This window comes from Hemicordylus capensis, chromosome 4 (assembly GCF_027244095.1).
Source record: "Hemicordylus capensis ecotype Gifberg chromosome 4, rHemCap1.1.pri, whole genome shotgun sequence".
Lineage (NCBI taxonomy): Eukaryota > Metazoa > Chordata > Lepidosauria > Squamata > Cordylidae > Hemicordylus > Hemicordylus capensis.
Genome location: NC_069660.1, coordinates 140,700,362 through 140,718,985, shown reverse-complemented (window position 1 = coordinate 140,718,985; position 18,624 = coordinate 140,700,362). Strand labels below are relative to the sequence as shown.

Genomic DNA, 18,624 nt, shown 5'->3' with positions numbered 1-18,624 from the left:
TGTTCTACTTTGGTTGGGAGACCTATTCTTTGAATCAGCACCTAAATAGTAAGGTGGAGGAATTGCACCAGTCTTCCCCTCTCCAGAAAACTTTTGATATGATCCAAGGCCTCCATGTGAACAGCTGACAGCCAATACACTCTCTTTTCTAATGTGTGCCATCCTTTTTCTAATTTATGCCATAGAACTGGAACATTTTAGAATGTCTTAGAAGAAGTGTGCTCAACTCACGCAGAGCATCTGTGTGCTATTTATTTGTTTGTTTGTTTGTTCAGTTTATATACTGCCCTTCCAAAATGGCTCAGGAAGGTTTACAGCAAGATAAAAACAATTAAAACAAGTAACAGTTAAAATCAGAACTATTAAAACAAAATAAAACCAGTTAAACAATTCAACAGCTAAAAGGCCCTGGAGATCCAGGGCAATCATTTAAAACAATTATAAAACAGTTTTTCAATCATTTAAAACCCTAAAAAGCCAGGTCAAATGGAAAGGTCCTGAAGGACAGTAATGATCTCGAATTATGGATTTTAGCTGGGAGTGCATTCCACTGCCCAGGAGCAGCTACAGAGAAGGCCCGCCTCTGGGTCTCCACCAGGTGAACCAATGGTAACTGGAGACGGACCTCCTCAGAAGACCTTAACATGCGGTGGGGATCATGCAGAAGAAAGATAAGATAACTCTTTAAGATAACTCAGCCCTAAGCCGTTCAGGGCTTTAAAGGTAATAACCAGCACTTTGTATTTTGCCCGGAAACATCTTGGCAGCCAGTGTAACTGTTTCAAAACAGGCATAATATGGCCTCTCCAGATTGCCCCAGAGACCAATCTGGCTGCTGCATTCTGAAGTTTCCTGACTACGTAAAAGGCAGTTCCACGTAGAGGGCATTGCGATAGTCGATCTGGGAGGTTACCAGCTGATGCACCACTGTTTTGAGGTCATCCTTTTCAAGGAATGGGCGCAGCTGTTGAATCAGCTGAAGCTGATAGAAAACACTCCTTGCCATGGCCTCCACCTGATACCAGGGTGAGGCCTGGGTCCAGGAGTACTCCCAAGCTGTGCACATGCTCTTACCTGGGGAGTGCAACCCCATCCAGCACAGGAAGATCTAACTCACTCCTCAGATTCTGGGCCCCCACAAGGAGCACCTCCATCTAGCATGGATTCAGCTTCAATTTCTTATCCCTCATCCAGCCCATTACTGCCTGTAAGGAGGCATTTAGAAAATGAGTACCATTTCCTGAAGATAAAAAAGGAGAAGTAGATTTGGGTGTCATCAGCATACTGAAACATCCAGCATCAAATCTCCTGATGACCTCACCAAGTGGTTTCATGTAGATTTTAAAAAGCATTGGTGACAGAATGGAGCCATGGGGGACTCCATATAACAGCTCCCATTTTGAGGAGCACAAGACAAAATGTCACCAAGCTCCACCGTCTGGAATCTACCTGAGAGGTAGGAGCAGAACCACTGCAAAGCTTTGCCCCTGTCACCAACTTCCCCAGGCGATCCAGAAGGATACCATGGTCAATGGTATTGAATGCCGCTGAGAGATCCAGCAGAATCAGCATAGTCACACTCCCTATGTCAATTCCCCAGGAAAGGTCACCCATTAGGCTGACCAAGGCTGTCTCAACCTCATAGCAAGCTCTAAAGCCAGTTTGAAATGGGTCTAGATAATCAATTTCCTCCAAGGCTGCCTGGAGCTGGTCAGCCGCCACCCCCTCAATCACCTTGCCCAACCAAGGGAGATTGGAGATTGGCCTGTAACTATCCATTGCTAAGGGGTCAACATAGGAACATAGGAAACTGCCATATACTGAGTCAGACCATTGGTCTATCTAGCTCAGTATTGTCTTCACAGACTGGCAGTGGCTTCTCCAAGGTTGCAGGCAGGAATCTCTCTCAGCCCTATCTTGGAGAAGCCAGGGAGGGAACTTGAAACCTTCTGCTCTTCTCAGAGCGGCTTCATCCCCTGAGGGGAATATCTTGCAGTGCTCACACATAAAGGGTCCAGGGAAGGCTTCTTTAGAAGTGGTCTAACCATTGCCTCCTTCAGACAGGGAGGCAGCCTACTCTCCTTCAGCAATGCATTTATGATATTAACTTGGCCACTTCCAACCATCTCCCTGCTAGACAGAAGCAGCCAAGTCGGGCATGGATCCAGAAAACAGGTGATAGGCCACACTGTCCCAAGCAGTTTACCCACATCCTCAGGAGTCACAGATTGAAACTGATCCAATCTAATACTGCAAGAGGGATCGCTGGACACTTCCTCTGTAGACCTTGCAGAACTAGTAGAGTCCAAGTTGGCCTGAATACAAGAGATCTTATTCACAAATAACCCATTAAAAGTATCACAGCAGAATGACCCCGGGGATGGATTTGAAGTAGAAGGAGCAGAAACCAAACTCCTCACAACCCGGGATAGCTCCGCTGAGCACGAACCTGCAGTCACAATGCGCGCAGACCAAAATTTCTTTTTCGCTGCATGTACTGCCACCATGTAAGTCTTTAAATGGGTCACATGCTGTATCCTGTCAGATTCAAACTGAGTTCTCCACTTGCTCCCTAGTCGCCTACCCAAGTGCTTCAGGCCCTGCAACTCCTCAGTATACCAAGGGGCCATTTTTGAAGCAGGTCGGAAGGGACACTTAGGAGTAATCATGTCTAGTGCCCTGGTGAGTTCTCTGTTCCAGGTTCCCACCAGGGCATCGACAGAATCACTGGCCGCACCAACATCAAAATCCTCCAAGGCCTTTTGAAATCCTACTGGGTCCAGCAGGCTTTTGGGATGGACCATCCTAATACGTCTGCCACCCTTGCAGGGGTAGATTGTGTCTGTGAGACCAACCTTAACCAGGTAGTGGTCTATCCATGACAATGGAGAAACCACTGGATCCCCCACCCATGGAACACCCCCCTGATCTGAACAAAAGACCAAATCGAGTGCGTGGCTGGCAACATGAGTTTGCTCTGAAACTAATTGGGATAAGCCCATAGTTGTCATGAACTCCTGAGCCACACCAGACAAGCCAGCCTCAAAGTGGGTATTGAAGTCCCCCAGCACCAAAAGTCTAGGAGACTCCAACACCAACTCCGCGACCAGCTCCATCAGCTCAGTTAGGGAGTCAGTTGGGCAGTGGGGAGGATGGTATGCCAACAGAATCCCCAATCCATCCCTAGTTCCCAGCCACAAAAATATGCACTCAATATAAGTCAGCTGTCTTACAGGAGCCCTGGTAAGGGAAATGGTATTCTTATGGACCACAGCCACTCCAGACACACCCTGCCCACGTCCCCTGGCCTGCTCCACAACAGAGTAACCTGGTGGGAGAAGCTGAGCCCACACTGGACCTCTCACCTCCCCCAACCAGGTCTCAGTTATACATGCCAGGTCAGCTCCCTCATCCATGATCAAATCGTGGACAATTTTGGTCTTATTCTGAACTGACCTAGCATTGCAGAGGAGCAAGGCCAGACTCTGTGGGTCATTGGAGCTGCTCCCTGAGGCCTGAGAGTTGACAAAGCAGTTGGAAGTGGAAACAGTTACTAAATTACTGATTTCCTTTCCCCTGTAACAGCCAGCTGCTCTGCCAGTAGGGATGTGCGAAACTGGTCCGGCGGTCCGTGGTCCGACGGTTTGGTCCGGGGGTTCTTGAGTTTGTGATCGAACTGAACCCCCCCCCCCCGGTTCCATCATGTCATCTATGCCAGTTCAAGATGGTGGACACGTGAACATTTGAGGTGCAAGTGGGAACTGATTTGGACCAAATTTGGTACAGTTAGAGGGACACATAGGGACACCTCAGAGGCATAGTTTATGTTGATGCCATCCACCCCAGTTCAAGATGGTTGATGCGTGAATGTTTGAGGCACACGTGTGCCAACTTGTGGACTGTCTAGCTGATTTGGACCAAATTTAGTCCAGTTGTAGGGATAGTGAAAGGAATAGAGGCAGATTATTTCTTACCAGAACTTCTTGTTTTAAAGCCATAAAGTACAGGGCCATTTTCACATGCACATTTCATAAGTGTTGTATGAAAAAAGTACTTGCTTTTGTCTGTCCTGAACCTGCCACCAGTCAGTCGTACTGGGTGTCTGTCTTTCATACCAAAGACAGGTGTGATATTAGCCATGATGGCTACATGAAATGCTTATTGATAACGAAGATGGCCATGCACTTTCCTGTCCCGCTTGTAAGTTTCAAGAGGCATCTGGCACATGTTGGAATACTGGTCTTAAGAACTTTTTCTTTTATGGTTATCCTGCATGACAATTCTCATGTAACTTTTGTGTTTGTGAATTTTTCATTTTAGACAAAACAAAAGCCAGCACACTTCTTTTGTTACAGGATTCAAAGAATAACAAGTTTTTAAGGTGTCCTGTGCGCATTAACTCAGAAGTAAGTTGCACTGCGTTCAGTGGACTTACTCCCAAGTAAGACCTACTTCCAAGACCATGCAACCTGATCCAATGCATGCTTCCTCTGATGTAAATGTCAAGGTGGCCAATTAAATCTGCACAGGACTGCTGCTCTACTCACTGAGTAACATCTTCTGAATCATACAGAATGAATATGAGATCCCTACAAGGGTTTTTAAAAAGTATATAATGCAATGATTCAAACACTCCCCAAAGCAATAACATTAGTACACAGCAGTGTTGAACAACTGCTGCACATCTGCCTAGGTTCCCACAGCACAGAATTCTCTGAATTTTAGAAATCACGAGAGAAAATAGGTAGGCCATTTGCATTTTCATTGGGGTGGTTGATACAGAATCATAGCATGCAGTTAACAATGTGACCAGCTCTGCATATCCAAGCTAGAAAGGGAAAAGGGAATATTTTTAAAAGAAAAGAAAAGTTTGCATGCCTTTTTCAGGCTCTTTCCTAACCAGTGACATCTGCTTTGGATATGATGACAGCACCCTCTAGTGGGAGTTAAAGTAATAGTTGTACTTTTAAACTGTGTACTTTTAAAAAGTCACTAATAAAGAGAAGACTTTGAACCAAAGTGGGCAGAATGTGGAGCTCTGCGTTTAGAACTCTTAGTGTCTTTTTTTTTCTTACAAAAGCACCCATGCAGATTGGTTTTTGAGGGTTTTAAACTTTCCTGCTGCATCATTGTCCTACTGAAAAACTGTCCCTTACCAAGAATTTGCTCTTACTGGAAAACAGGCACAACTTTGATAACACCCAGCTCTGTTTCTGCTTTTCCTCAAACCAAGGTGAGACTATCATTGTCTGGCATCAGTAATGGACTGCATGAGGTCCAAAAAGGTGCTGTTGATTGATTATATAGTTGACCAAGAAATACAATTCAGTTTGCTTTGGATCAGGTTGCGATTCCTCTGAGATTAGGTCTGCAGCTCAGGAGGGCTTTTACGTCCCTGCAGATAGATGTCCAGCTGTCATCTGTGGCTTGAAGCACCTTTAACCAATTTCAATCTGTATGCCACTGTGGCCCTTTCTAGAAAAACTTGATCTGGCCACAGTTGCCATGGCCTGGTAGTCTCCAGTTTATGTTCCTGTAATGCGCTTCCCATGTTGTTCAAAAATTCCAGTTGGTCTCTTACAAATAGGAATGAGTGAGTGTACCTTGTCAGTAGCTTAAGAATTTTATTTATTTATTTATTTATTTATTTATTTTTATTTATATACCCCCTGATATGTTTACATTGACATATTGTGATATATTGGCTCTCTATAAGTTCATTTCCAACAATAATTACAAATCTTGGTTTTACCCTCATCCTAGATTGTGCCTGATGATTGTGCCTGTCCAGGTGCTCCTCCCATGTGAACTAGTCCAGTAGTTCAGAGCTTCATTGGAGGCCTGTCTCTGGGTACCAACACCTTCAGAGGCAAGGAAGTGGCTACCAGGGAAGGGACTCCCTCTGATGGTTCCTCTTTCTTTGGGACTATAGCACTACAGTGGCTCCTCCATCCTCCCATCTACCACACAGAGGGAAAGGGCAGCAACAGCTGTGCTTTTCCTTGCCATTGTTCATTCACTCAGGAGTTGGTGATGGCTCGGAACAGCAGTAGAAGGTGCTCACTTACTTGCACTCTCCCTCTATGCTGCTTCTAGCTGCCATTGAGGGGAGTGAGTATGTTGTAATAGCCTCCTCTTGAATTCTCCCTCTGTGTGGCAGATGGAGAGGAGTTGATGGGAAGAGAGGTTTGCTTGTGGAGCACTACCAGAGGACATCTTTCCCAGAAGTGAAGCTGGCCCTGACCATTTGGCAGGATTAATCTGATGACTTTCCAATGGCCATGTTACCAATGGTTACTTATGCATAAGCTAACCCTTGGTAGAAGGTTACTTGTCTTTACATTTTCTCTCCCTAAATCAGAGAAGGGGGAGAGGGATCAAGTAGTTACATAACTTTGCAAAAGTAACAATAACATAATGCTGAAATACTTGGAATGGTTTACTTGTTCTCCTTGTAATCAGAATCTAGATATTCTACCACACACACACACACACACACACACACACACACACACACACATTTTATTTAAACAACTCCATGAAACAGGTTTGGGGCAACCTCCCCAAATCTGAGGCCTTCCAAGGCAGGTCATTCAAAGTTGATCTTTCTTGTCTCAGAAATTGTAGAAGACAATCCAAGACGAAAGAAAGGGAATGGATACCATTAGAGCAAAGAGAGCAGGAAGCCCGTCAGTGGACACCAGGATTACAGTACAGAGGAAGAATAGACACAGATAAAATAGGCAGTATTCAATATATTGAGATAGGTTGTTTGGAAGATTTGTGGCAGGGGTTATTAATGGAACTCCCCCGGGGTGATTGGTAAACAGCCCCAAAATTGCGTTCGGGCTTGTGTGGGGAAATTAGCTCAGAAAGAAACAGTTCCACATCAGATTAAATTTGTGCAAAGTTGTGGACCAAGGAAATGACTGGACTGAGGCAAGATTTAAGTTTCAAAATCAAAAGAAAGCTTTTATTGGAGGGAGAGGTACAGAGGAAAGAAATGTGTAGTTAAAGCAATGTTAAGAAAATACGTTACTAAACAGACCAACTGCAAAGAGGTGTTTTAGGTTAAAGTTATAAATGTATAAGTTCCCAGGTGGGCAAGAGAAAGAAGCTTTAGAGGGGGAGGCAGCTGGATTTAAGGAAAAGGAATAGGAATAGAGATGGGCCCAGCGCTGGGCAAACATTCATTTCACCTGATCTGGGCAAAGAGACCTTGGGGCGCCTGGAACAACCAAAGGACCTCATTCCTCAGAGACAGCTCGGTCAGAGGAGGGGCCGAGAAGGTCAGAGGGGTTAGTCAGGGGTGTCAAACTGTGGCCCTCCAGCTGTTGTTGGCCTACAACTCCCATCATCCCCAGTTACCATGGCCAGTAGCCAGGGATGATGGGAGTTTTAGGCCAGCAACAGCTGGAGGGCCTCAGTTTGACACCCCTGGGTTAGATGATACAGGTAAATCCATGACAGTGCTTTTTCCATGGAACCAGCTTCCTATGTTGGTGTGGAAAACTGGGAAAATTGGGCTAGGCAAGAAAGCCAATCTGTAGCATGGCACGAAGAACTGCACACAGCCTGGTGTGGTGGCCTGTGAACAGTAAACAACAAAATACAAATATTTATATACTGCTTTTCAACAATGTTTCCAAAGTGGTTTACATAGAGAAATAATAAGTATGTAAGTAAGTAAGTAAATAAAGATCCCTGTCCCCAAAGGGCTCACAATCTAAAAAGAAACGTAAGATGGACACCAGCAACAGTCACTGGAGGTACTGTGTTGACGATGGATAGGGCCAGTTATTCTCCCCCTGTTAAATAAAGAGAATCACCACGTTAAAAAGGTAACTCTTTGCCCAGTTAGCAGGGGTTAATAAATCACGCAAGCAGCTGGTGACTCCAAGGTAGATGGTATGCAGAGAGCACACTGGATTATGAAACTGGGGCTTAATATACCCAAGAACATATCCTGGGGCCACATTCCTGTTGCCCTTCTTTGCTGAATAGGTATGTTGGGTGGAACCTGCAAGGATTCCATTGTTGCTGGTTGCTCTTCCCAAGTGTAACAATGTGTGAATTGCCGAGGCACGTGAAGGCTGATCGTCATGGCAACAGAGAGCATAGACGTGAGAAGGGGGAATCTGCATGGATGGAGGGTCCAATAATCCAATCAGTATTGTTAATGGGTGCATCTCGAGGTCCTTATCGGTGATTCAACTTCCTTTTCTGAGGAGGCAGAGTTACCTCTGCGAGCCTTATCTCCATTCTTCATGCTGAATTAATTGGCACAGGATCTTGCTGCTATCCTTTGCGCTAAGAGAGGAGGGGCCGAGGCATTTCAGTCTGAGTGCAGAGTGGCCTTGGCTGGAAGTTAATCTGCTTTAGTTCACTTCTAGGGTCTACTTAGGGTATCTTAACCTAGGTGGGCACGCATCTGATCCCCTTTCCAATTTGTTTGTTAGTAGTTAGATCTAGGGGTGACTGGCCCAATGTCAACTAAGTGACCTGTCTCCATGTGCCACAAATGTAGAGCTCACGATGCTGTGAGGCTCCTGAGCATGTCAAGAGTGAAATCTCCAAGCCTGGGAACTCAGACACAAGTGGAGCGGGGGCTCCTGGGAGCCAGCAGTGCAGTCTTGTATGAAACATCCTTTACTAGAATCCCTGTATTCCGTTGGTGGCTTTTAATTTACAAAACAATACTCTATACTCAGGATCCCTGAGAGGTTAAGGTATACTAACCTTAGTGCGCACTCTTGCTTAACAACATAAGAAATTAGATAAGACCAAAGTCCTCATAGTCTACCATTCATTGCAAGAATCCCAGCAATCACCAAGCATTTGGGAGTATACTGAAAATGTCCACTGATAGACTGAAGTCTGTCTTCTGTCTATTTCTGACCTATGACTCAATTAAGAAGTATTGTTTAGTGATTGAAATTATGGGCAAACTTTTGTATTGTGTAATTTTTTGGAGTGTTCAGTTCTTTTCTCTTCTGCATTGAGTGAATTTTTTTACAGAGATCAGTATTCTGAATCATACTTTTGTTGATTTTTTTTTAAAAAAAATCTAGCTGGATGTGGACCACCACCTAGAAGAGATCGTGAAGAACTTACAGAACAATCCAACAAGGAGACCTATTCTCATGGTGACATAGTCATATACATCTGCCGGCCTGGGTATATAAAACTTGGGAGCATTAGGTTTCGGTGTAACAATGGAAACTGGGTACCAGCCGCACCATTTGTAGAATGTAGGAGTAAGTAGTTACATAACTTTTCAATATTAATAGTGTGATGTTGAAACACTTTGAACAGCTTAATTGTTCTTATTAGCTTTTAGAATGCGAATTTTTTAAAAATATGTTTAAACTCTAACATTAAGAAAACTACTTGTTTGCATTATACTGAACAGCTCTTACACTTGGGACATACAGGATACAATTAGTCCATCTAGCCCCGTATTGCCTGCTGTATTTCATAAGGGCTCTTCAGAGTTTCAAACAGGTCTTTCTCAGCCCTACCTGCAAATGCCAGGGATTGCACCTGGGACCTCCTGCATGCAAAGCAGATGCTCTACCACTGAGCTGCAGCCCCATTTCTAACTTCTAGCTTAAACCTGCTTGCCTGTTGGTTCTGGTCCTGCCCTCAGGAGTAAATAGAAGGGTGTCTGTCCTCCTACTGACACCCCTTCAGATATCTCCCCTTAGTCTTCTCTTCTCCAGGCTAAACATACCCAGCTCCTTCCACTATACCTCATATAACTTCATCTCTAGACCCCTCACCATCTTTGTTGCCCTCTAAAACTGTCTCAGTTTAGCAATGTCCTTTATGAAATGTGGTGCCCAAAACTAGACAGTATATTATTCTATGTAAACTGTTTTGAAAACTTTCATTGAAAAGTGGTATATAAGTAGTAGTAGTAGTAGTAGTAGTAGTAGTAGTAGTAGTCCAAGTGAGGTCTGACTAGTGCAGAATAGAGTGAAACTATTACTTCCTGTGATCTGGATACCAGCCTCTGTTAATGCAGCCCAGGATTACATTAGCTTATTTGGGAGCTGCATCACACTGCCTTCTCATGTTCAAACTGTGGTCTGCTAAAATCCTTTACATATGTACTGCTACAAAGCCAGCTCTCTGCCACCCCCACCCCATTCTATACACATTTGATTTTTATTTTATTTTTTATCAAATGCAGAACTTTTCATTTGTCTCTGTTGAATTTCATCTTGTTAGATTTGGCCCAGTGTTCAAGCCTCAATTTGGCCTCAGTGTTCAAGATCAATTTGAGTCTTGATTCTGCTAATATTACAGGATACTTTCCTGCCCAATATGAGCCACCAAAGTGACATACAATTAAAACATGATTTTTAAAAATTTAATTAAAACTTTATTAGAATTTTTCCCCTTCAAAATACGACAGGTAGGCATCAGATTTTGAAATGAAAATAAGACATATTTATAAGATCAATCCCCCTTGCATTGTTCCATTAAATAACCAGTTTTGAACATACAGACTAGAATCAGCTGGTTTCTAGAAATGAACATTCACTTTCACCAGAATTAAAACTATTGACAATAACAGAAAGTAAAAAGTGCTGGGTAGCTGACATTTTTGCACAGAGTGATAAAAGTGGCTCTCAACAGCCCATGCTGCTGTCAGGTGTCTTAACACAATGCATGCAGTTTTGCACAAGAGTGCGTTTGTGCTAGTATGTTAAATTGTGCAATCTCATTTCTACAACGTTATAGACCAGGGATTCTCAACGTTGGGTCCCCAGATGTTATTTGACTTCAACTCCCATAATCCCCAGCCCCAGGGGCCTTTGGTTGGGGATTATGGGAGTTGAAGTCCAGTAACATCTGGGGACCCAACATTGAGAATCCCTGCTATAGACAATATTTCCAATTGCTGTAGTCCTAAGGAAGTGCAATTCTACACATTAATGAAAGAGCACTCTTGTGCAACAGCGTAGGCACTGTTTTAGATGCTCACACAGCACAAGCAGTTGAGAACTGTCCATTTTAATATGTTCAGAATGTCAGCCACAAAGAACAACTAAGAACAATAGCAGAAGAGGTAAAACAAATAAATGCATTCAGACCATTCAGGAGCAAATAGCTCCAGTCAAAGGCTTTTGAAATAAAACAGTCTTAATGACGAGCTGAGAAATCTGCCGTGTGGAGCCATGCAAGCCTCCTGGGGAAAGGATTTCCATAACCTAGGCACCACTGCTAAGAAGACCCTGTTCTACTCCTAGCCTTTAGTGTTACATGGCACTATGTTTTTAATTTCCAGAAAGACCTTGTGGACATCCTGGAGACCTCCAGTTTGGCTCTTTTGTGCTTGTCAATGAAAATGAATTTGTCTTTGGTGCTCGTGCTGTATTCCAGTGTGATGAAGGGTAAATCTTCTTTGTTGCTTTCTAGATTGTTCATTGTGGTCTAAAACAATGGAGTCTTACTAGCAGCAGCTCTTTTGTTAACATTTCAGAATATTAGGTTTACATTGCATTCTTGTAGGGATATTTCTCTGAGTAATTGGGGGTGCCTAGCTGTTCCCTGGCTCTATACCGTTGTAGGGGCCTCCCATCTTGGCTGCAACTGGAAATGTCTGTATTGGTGGGTGCTACCTTGTTCCCAGTTGACTTGGTGGCCTTGGAATGGGCATTGGCCATGGCACATAAAAGAAGAAACCAGACAGGTGGTGGTGGTGGTATAAGAAGGAATAGATTTCATATCATGTCAACCTCTTCAGGAGTTGGCATATCCTCCCTAAATGGCTGTCTGGAAGCAGTAATGGGCTGGATGAAGGAGAATAAACCGAAGCTGAATCCAGATAAGATGGAGGTACTTATTGTGCAGGGTCAGAACTCTAGAGACAATTTTGATCTTCCTGTTCTAGATGGGGTCACACTTTCTCAAAAGGAACAGGTTCGCAGTCTGGGAATACTTCTGGATTCACACCTCTCCCTGGTTTCTCAGGGAGAGTGGCCAGACGGTGGCCAGGGGTGCTTTCTATCAGCTTCGGCTGATACTCCAGCTGCGCCCGTTTCTCGAGATCAATGACCTCAAAACAGTGGTACATTTGTTGGGAACCTCCAGACTTGACTTCTGTAATGCACTGTACATGGGGCTGCCTTTTTACATAGTACAGAAACTTCAGTTGGTTCAGAATGCGGCAGCCAGGTTGGTCTCTGGGTCATCTCAGAGAGACCACATTACTCCTCTGTTGATGGAGCTACACTGGCTTCCAATAGGTTTCTGGGCAAAATACAAAGTGCTAGTTAAATGGCTTTGTGTTATAAAACTATACACAATATTTATTTATTTATTGTTACATTTATATACCGCCTAAATAAATAAATATTATTCTTACAGAATCGAATTTCACTATGAAATTCCACTGTAATTTTCAGCATGTCAGGATTTCATTTTTAAAAAATCTTCCAGGTATCAGATGCTGAGCCAAATAAATTACCGTGATTGTCGGGCAGATGGATGGAGCAACGATGTCCCACATTGTGAAGGCAAGTGAGCTTTCAACCATATTGACTTGGATTCAGAGTTGTGCAAGATTCCTCCCACTCCTACAATGGGACGTTTCTGCTCTTGTACTATATTCTGTCAGTAGCCCCCTGAAAATGTCTTCCTAAAGGTTGGGGAATTGCAGCAGCAAGGGCAAATTGGCAGCCCCCATGTGTATATGGGGAGGGTTGAATCCAAGCCTTTCGTATGTTGAAGTAATAGCAAGAACCATTGCTAATTGTATGCACAGATGTATATGTGGGAGGGGGCCTCCATAGGGGCTGATGGAGCCCTTTCCTTCCCTACTGACTCTGGAACAGATATTAAGCTAGCCAGTTTGTAATTTCCTGGAACCTCTTCTGGAATAATTTTTGGAAAATTGGTATTACATTGACTGCTTTCCAGTCCTCGGGTACAGAGCCTGATTGAAGAGATGCATTACATATATTTGCCAGGAGACCAGCAATTTCACATCTGAATTATTTAAGAACTCTCAGGCCTAGTAATGTGTTAATAGTTAATTTTGCAAGACAGTTTCGAACATCATCTCTTGTAACCTCAGTTTGACTCAGTTCTTCAGCCTCCATCCCTGAAAAGCTCAGTTCAGGTGCAGTTATGTGCTCAGTACCCTCTGCCATGAAGATAGATGCAAAGAACCCATTCAGCTTCTCTGCAATCTCCTCCATAATAACCCCTTTCATTCCTTCATCATCTAACGGTCCAAATGCAAAACTAGGGTTGCTACCTACCTTAATTTATAGCAGTACAAATATGCACTAGAACAATATACAGTACTTACATAGGATGGGTTCACCTTAAGGGCAGCATTTCTATGGCCTAGTTTCAACTAATGCCATTTTCAGAGCTGTAAGATCCCACAGAACTCTTGCTTTTGTTACTGAATGCTGAGCATCTTCCTCTTTTGTTTTGGTGTTCATTGGCAAAGAATGCAAGGGCAGGGGATCTCTCCAGGATTCTGAAGGACTGCAAATATTTGTCTGCCTTTAAAAAACAGATTTTAATTTGCTAAAGTGATATAAATATAACTTGTCCTGTGGGTTTTTGTTGTTGTTCTGGCATTAGCAAGATTTCATAATGAATCTTTTAGCACTGCATTATATACCTTGTGCTATAAGGATGTAACATTTTCTGGTTTAACATAAGCATTGCCTAGCCAACGCGTTACTTTGTATTGTATGTTACTGCCGGTGGCTAACACAGTAAAACTGAACTGAGTAGCTCGTGTGAGTTAACGCATTTCTTGAATAAGTTCATTTGCCTGTCATAGGTCTGTTCTAGAATTCAGTTTGGATCTGTGTGGGTATCTAACATATTTGCTGCGGGAAAGTGGCATAACTGAGTGGTTTTTTTTGTGGAGTAGAAAAATTGTCACTTATTTTAAAAAATGGTTTATTTTCAGTTTTGTATTTTTTTTTTCTTGCTATCCTTTTAAAAACAAATTGATAAACTATGTATCACATTGCTTTACAGTAAAGAAGTGTTTCCCAGTAAAAGAACCAAAAAATGGGAGGATCATTATGACTGGATTACAAGAGGTGGACCAAGAATTTATGTTTGGCCAGGTGGTACGATTTGAATGTGCTGAAAACTTCAAAATCCAGGGATCTGCTCATATATTTTGCACAAATCAAGGAACATGGAGTGCACCTGAACCAACGTGCATAGGTATGTAGAATTTCTTTTAATGCAGCATTTGTGGCAATGTATTTTCTTGCTGACAATTAACATTTTTCATCACTGAGTTTACCATGCTGCTAAAAACATCTACAAGTCTTACGAATGTGTGGGTGGTTGTTACATCAAGCTTAGCAACGATGAGGTGGATACTCCACCAATTCAGAAAGTCCTCCTGGACAGAGCTGGCAGACTTTATTGATGCCAAGGTTCTTCACTTCTATTAATTCTTGCAAATAGACATGAGTAAGAGTAGGATTGAGTAGGTGAGCATGTGTAGACAGTCTGATAGGTGACAGTCAGAGAGTCAAGACTCCACATATTCAAGAAGACCCCCCCCCCAGTTAATTTACAATAAAGATTGCTCTTTGGTTCCTTACTAACTGTTGGAAACACAGATTAGAATTTAGTTTTTGCTAATTCCTTTGCATTTGAGAGGGGGAAGAGGGTATCAGTATCCTTTTGTTGTCAGTAAACATGGTTAGTGAAGTATGCAAAGTAATAATTATTATCAGTTAATCAAATACTTTAAGTTGATTAATCATCCATTCTATAACTGAGTAATAGTTTGATTAAATTTCAGTGATTTATCCTATAGCCAAATCAGTATGATGATGACAGAGATACTGAAGGATTGGAGAATTTATAGTTTAATAAGAAAAAGTTGCCATTCATTATTAATTTATATACTAACTTGCTTCCATCATGGAGCTCTTCATGTTTAGCTCCACTGGATTAATTAATTAAAGTTTTGTAATTGATAAACTACTGATTTGAAACTTGCAACCCATATAATGTATGTAAGTCATCAGCGTTACTGCCCTAAGATTCTGATTGTATTCCTCCTTCACTCAATTATACTACTTTTTAAAGTCTCATAGTACATATTCAAGATCATACCCTTCTGCTGTTGATATCTTTTACTACTTTATTCCTGACTCACAATCTCATAGGAGTCTAGAATTACAACTACACTCCTATGCGGCATTAAAAAATAGCAAGAGGGAGCATACACACGTTTACCTTCCTTTTATTTATTGTACGAAAGAGTGCTAAGTAGCCTACATTTGGATGCCAGATTAGATTAGGCGGAACTTCAGTGCCTAGAGAATCACAATCTCTTTATGTAACTCTGGGGATCATTTGAGAATAATTTCAGCAATTCCTGTTAGCTGCAACTGACTTGATACAAGTCCATTGACTTCATTAACCTTTGACTCTGTTGGTTTTCCATTTTGTTGGATTGTGGAAGTTAACAATAGTATTTATAATATTTATTACTAGTATTTTTAAGCCCGTTATAATAACGGGCGCTAGCTTTCCCTTGACTTTGTGTATGTGTGTGTGTGTGTGTGTGTTTATGTGTGTGCCTTTTTTCCCCCCTTTTCTCTTTCTCTCTTTTTCTTTCTGGTTTTTTGCTCACTGTCTTTTGGTTCTTGTTTTCCTGTACCTTTCCCCCCCTTTCTCTCCATTGTCCTTGTTTACTCTTCTGTTTGTTGCTGTTTATTTTTCCTTTTGTCCCTGTTTACTATCCTCTCCTTTCCCCCTCCCCCAACCTTTTATGTTGTTTTGTTCTTCCTTCTCCCTCATTTTGTTGTTACATAGTGATGAGGCTATGAGGCTATGTTTTTGTGTAATTAGTATTCTTTATTTTTTTTGGTTACTCCTTCCGCCTTTATAGTATTTCTTTATACACCACATTCTTGGTGAATATTTGTTCTGAGTCTGGTATTAGTCTTCCTTGTTCTGGCCCTTCCAGCACCCTGACCACGACGTCTTTAAAACTTTGTACTCTTGATAGCACGACATATAATTGTCCGTGGCTGAACACGGGTTCAGGCAAATAGATTCCGACCTTTTCTAGGGTTTGTCCTTGTGACTTGTTGATTGTCATTGCGAATGTTAATTTGACAGGGTATTGTCGTCTTCTCAAGGTGAATGGCAGGTCAGTGCATGTTGGTGCCAAATCAATTCTTGGGATGAAGACCATGTCTCCCTGTGCTGATCCTGTAATAACTTCTGCTAGTATGATATTTTTTTCCAGGTGTGTGACAATTAGGCGGGTTCCATTGCATAAGCCTTTTTTTGTGTTTAGGTTTCTTAGCAGCATTATGATTGTGCCTTCTTTCAGGATGAGTGTATGTTTTGGCATGCCTGCGGGTGTTTGGTCATGTAGGAATTCTGCTAAGTAGTTTTTGGTGTCTTCTTCAGTGGTGTCATCTATGGAGTCTGAACTGAGATAAGTTATTGGTTCACCCTCTAATATGTGGAGCACTTGGTCATTGAGGCTGTCCACATCACTGTTTTTTGGGCAAAGGATGGATCTTTTTGCTAGGTTTGGGATATTCTGTACTCGTATTTTTTCTCCAAAAATTTCTCTCACGATATCTGTTCTGCATATGATGCTTGATGGGATCTCAGTGATGTTTTCTTGTAATCCCTCAATCTGTGGTGTGTCTCCGTTGCCTACTGTGATTAGCCATTTGCTGAATTCTGGGTCTTTTGATCTTATATTGTTGTGCAGTCTCAGGATCTTGAATGTGTGCCACAGTGTATTGTTTTTTATGCAGGCCTCTACAATATGGGTTTGGGTCCCGTGTGGTACTACGGGAAGTGTCTGTTGGAAATCTCCTCCAAGTAAAAATAGCTTACCACCCATGGGTTTGTTGTTTTCCATGATTTCCTTCATCAGTTTGTCTACTGTTGTTATTGCTTGAGTGGGTGCCATTGTTGATTCATCCCAAATGATTATTTTGGCTTTTTTGATGTGTGCTTCTTGGGAATTGAGGCGCATGTTAGACACGGAGTTTTCCAGTATTGGTACTGGCAGTTTGAATTGTGAGTGATATGTTCTGCCTCCTTGTAGAAGGTTTGCTGCTATCCCTGTGGAGGCTACAGGGAGTGCGAGTTCGTTCTGGCCACGTATTGTGTTGAGTATGGCTTTGTATAAGTATGTCTTTCCACTGCCTCCTGGTCCATCCAAAAAAAAGCAGCGGTGTTCAAGCTTATTGTTTTGGCTGGCTGTGATAATTTCTTCCATGGCTGCTCTTTGTTCAGCATTGAAGGTTTTTGACATATGTTCTGCTGTTTGGTTTTCATATGCTTGGTTGTATGTTTCTGTAAGGTGTTCGGTATTATGCTTGTTGTATGTCAGGCCGTAGTCTGTGCATCTCTTTCCATGGAGTGTTAAAAAATTTTCAATTTCCTGCAGGGCAAGGTCACGGCAGACTGTGCATTCTTTATTGTGGTGTAGGTGTTTATGGGCATAATCCTCGATGAGGTGGTCTTCATATTTGGTAAATAGTTCCTGCATGTTCTGGAGGGATGCAAAGACACAGATGTAGGCGAAGAGTTCCCTGAGTTGCGTGGGCATGTTGTACTGTGCTGCATCTTCAAGTGTGCTCTCCCACACTGTTTCATCATTTATGAGTCCTCTTGCTTTTGCTGCTTCTTGGAAAGTTGGGTATTCAATTCCATCCACACTTCTGAGGTTTCCATAGGATGTTGCTCCTGACACATGCAGCAGTAGGAGGCGCAGGCAATAGCGTTCCTGGTCTGTTTGCAAATTTGCAGAATACATTCTTCCAATAATTTTTTCTGCCCCACGCTGTCTAATTTTCCATGTGCTGTTTGATTTGTCAAAGACATAATATACTGGGATGTCTGTGTATAGTATGTGTCTTGCCTTCTCATCTTGCTGGTTTAATTTGAACCATGCTGTTAGTTGTGTTTCACGGCTTGCTGCTCTGTCGGTTGCTGCGCCAATGTCTTCTGGGTTGAAAATTACTGCTTGTTCGTCTGGGAGATGCACTGCCAGTCTGTGTACTGTATGGGATTGGTAATGCATCTCGAATCCATTTAGTCGCCATGCTGCCTCTGGCACGCTGACATACCTTGCATCCATGTAGGTTGTGATCTCATCATGGTTCAAAGTGTTTGGTTCTTGGATTTCCACTTTTGCGCAATCGTGCCCTTTGTATACATATTTGAATAGATATTTCACACTCCTGACTGATGCGCAGACTTCAACATTGATGTGACAGTTATACCTTAGGGCCAGGAAGGGATTGTATGGCACAACCCATCTGTTATCTATTGGTTTTCCTCTCTGCATTTTGCTGTTTCCGGAGTTTCTTCTTCTATATTTGGGGTATCCGTTGATGTTTGCAATAGTCTGTTCTTGGTACTCTTTTGGGAATTCTTTTGTACATTTGTTATTTATCATGCATGGTGAATGTTGATTGTGAGTACCGCACGGACCGTGGATCATATGCTTTGTAACTATTTCATGCAGACGTGGTGTTGTTTTGATGTTCAGGATTTCTGCAGATACTATGTTATCGATGAATGTCTCCATTTTTGGCTTATAGTGTTCAGTTAGGATGAGCAATATGTGGGCATGTG

The 18,624-nt window shown here is 42.5% G+C and overlaps 1 protein-coding gene across 4 annotated transcripts in view; it reads left to right on the top strand.

The window, feature by feature from the left end:
• Nucleotides 1–18,624, top strand: part of CFH (complement factor H) — a 154,297-nt gene that overhangs the window by 9,062 nt on the left and 126,611 nt on the right. For all 4 annotated transcript variants that reach the window (XM_053242984.1, XM_053242982.1, XM_053242980.1 and 1 more), the window contains exons 2-5: nt 9,072–9,257; nt 11,297–11,402; nt 12,451–12,527; nt 14,017–14,211. In XM_053242984.1, the coding sequence (XP_053098959.1) occupies nt 9,072–9,257; nt 11,297–11,402; nt 12,451–12,527; nt 14,017–14,211 (564 nt within the window). The remainder of the gene's footprint in view (nt 1–9,071; nt 9,258–11,296; nt 11,403–12,450; nt 12,528–14,016; nt 14,212–18,624) is intronic.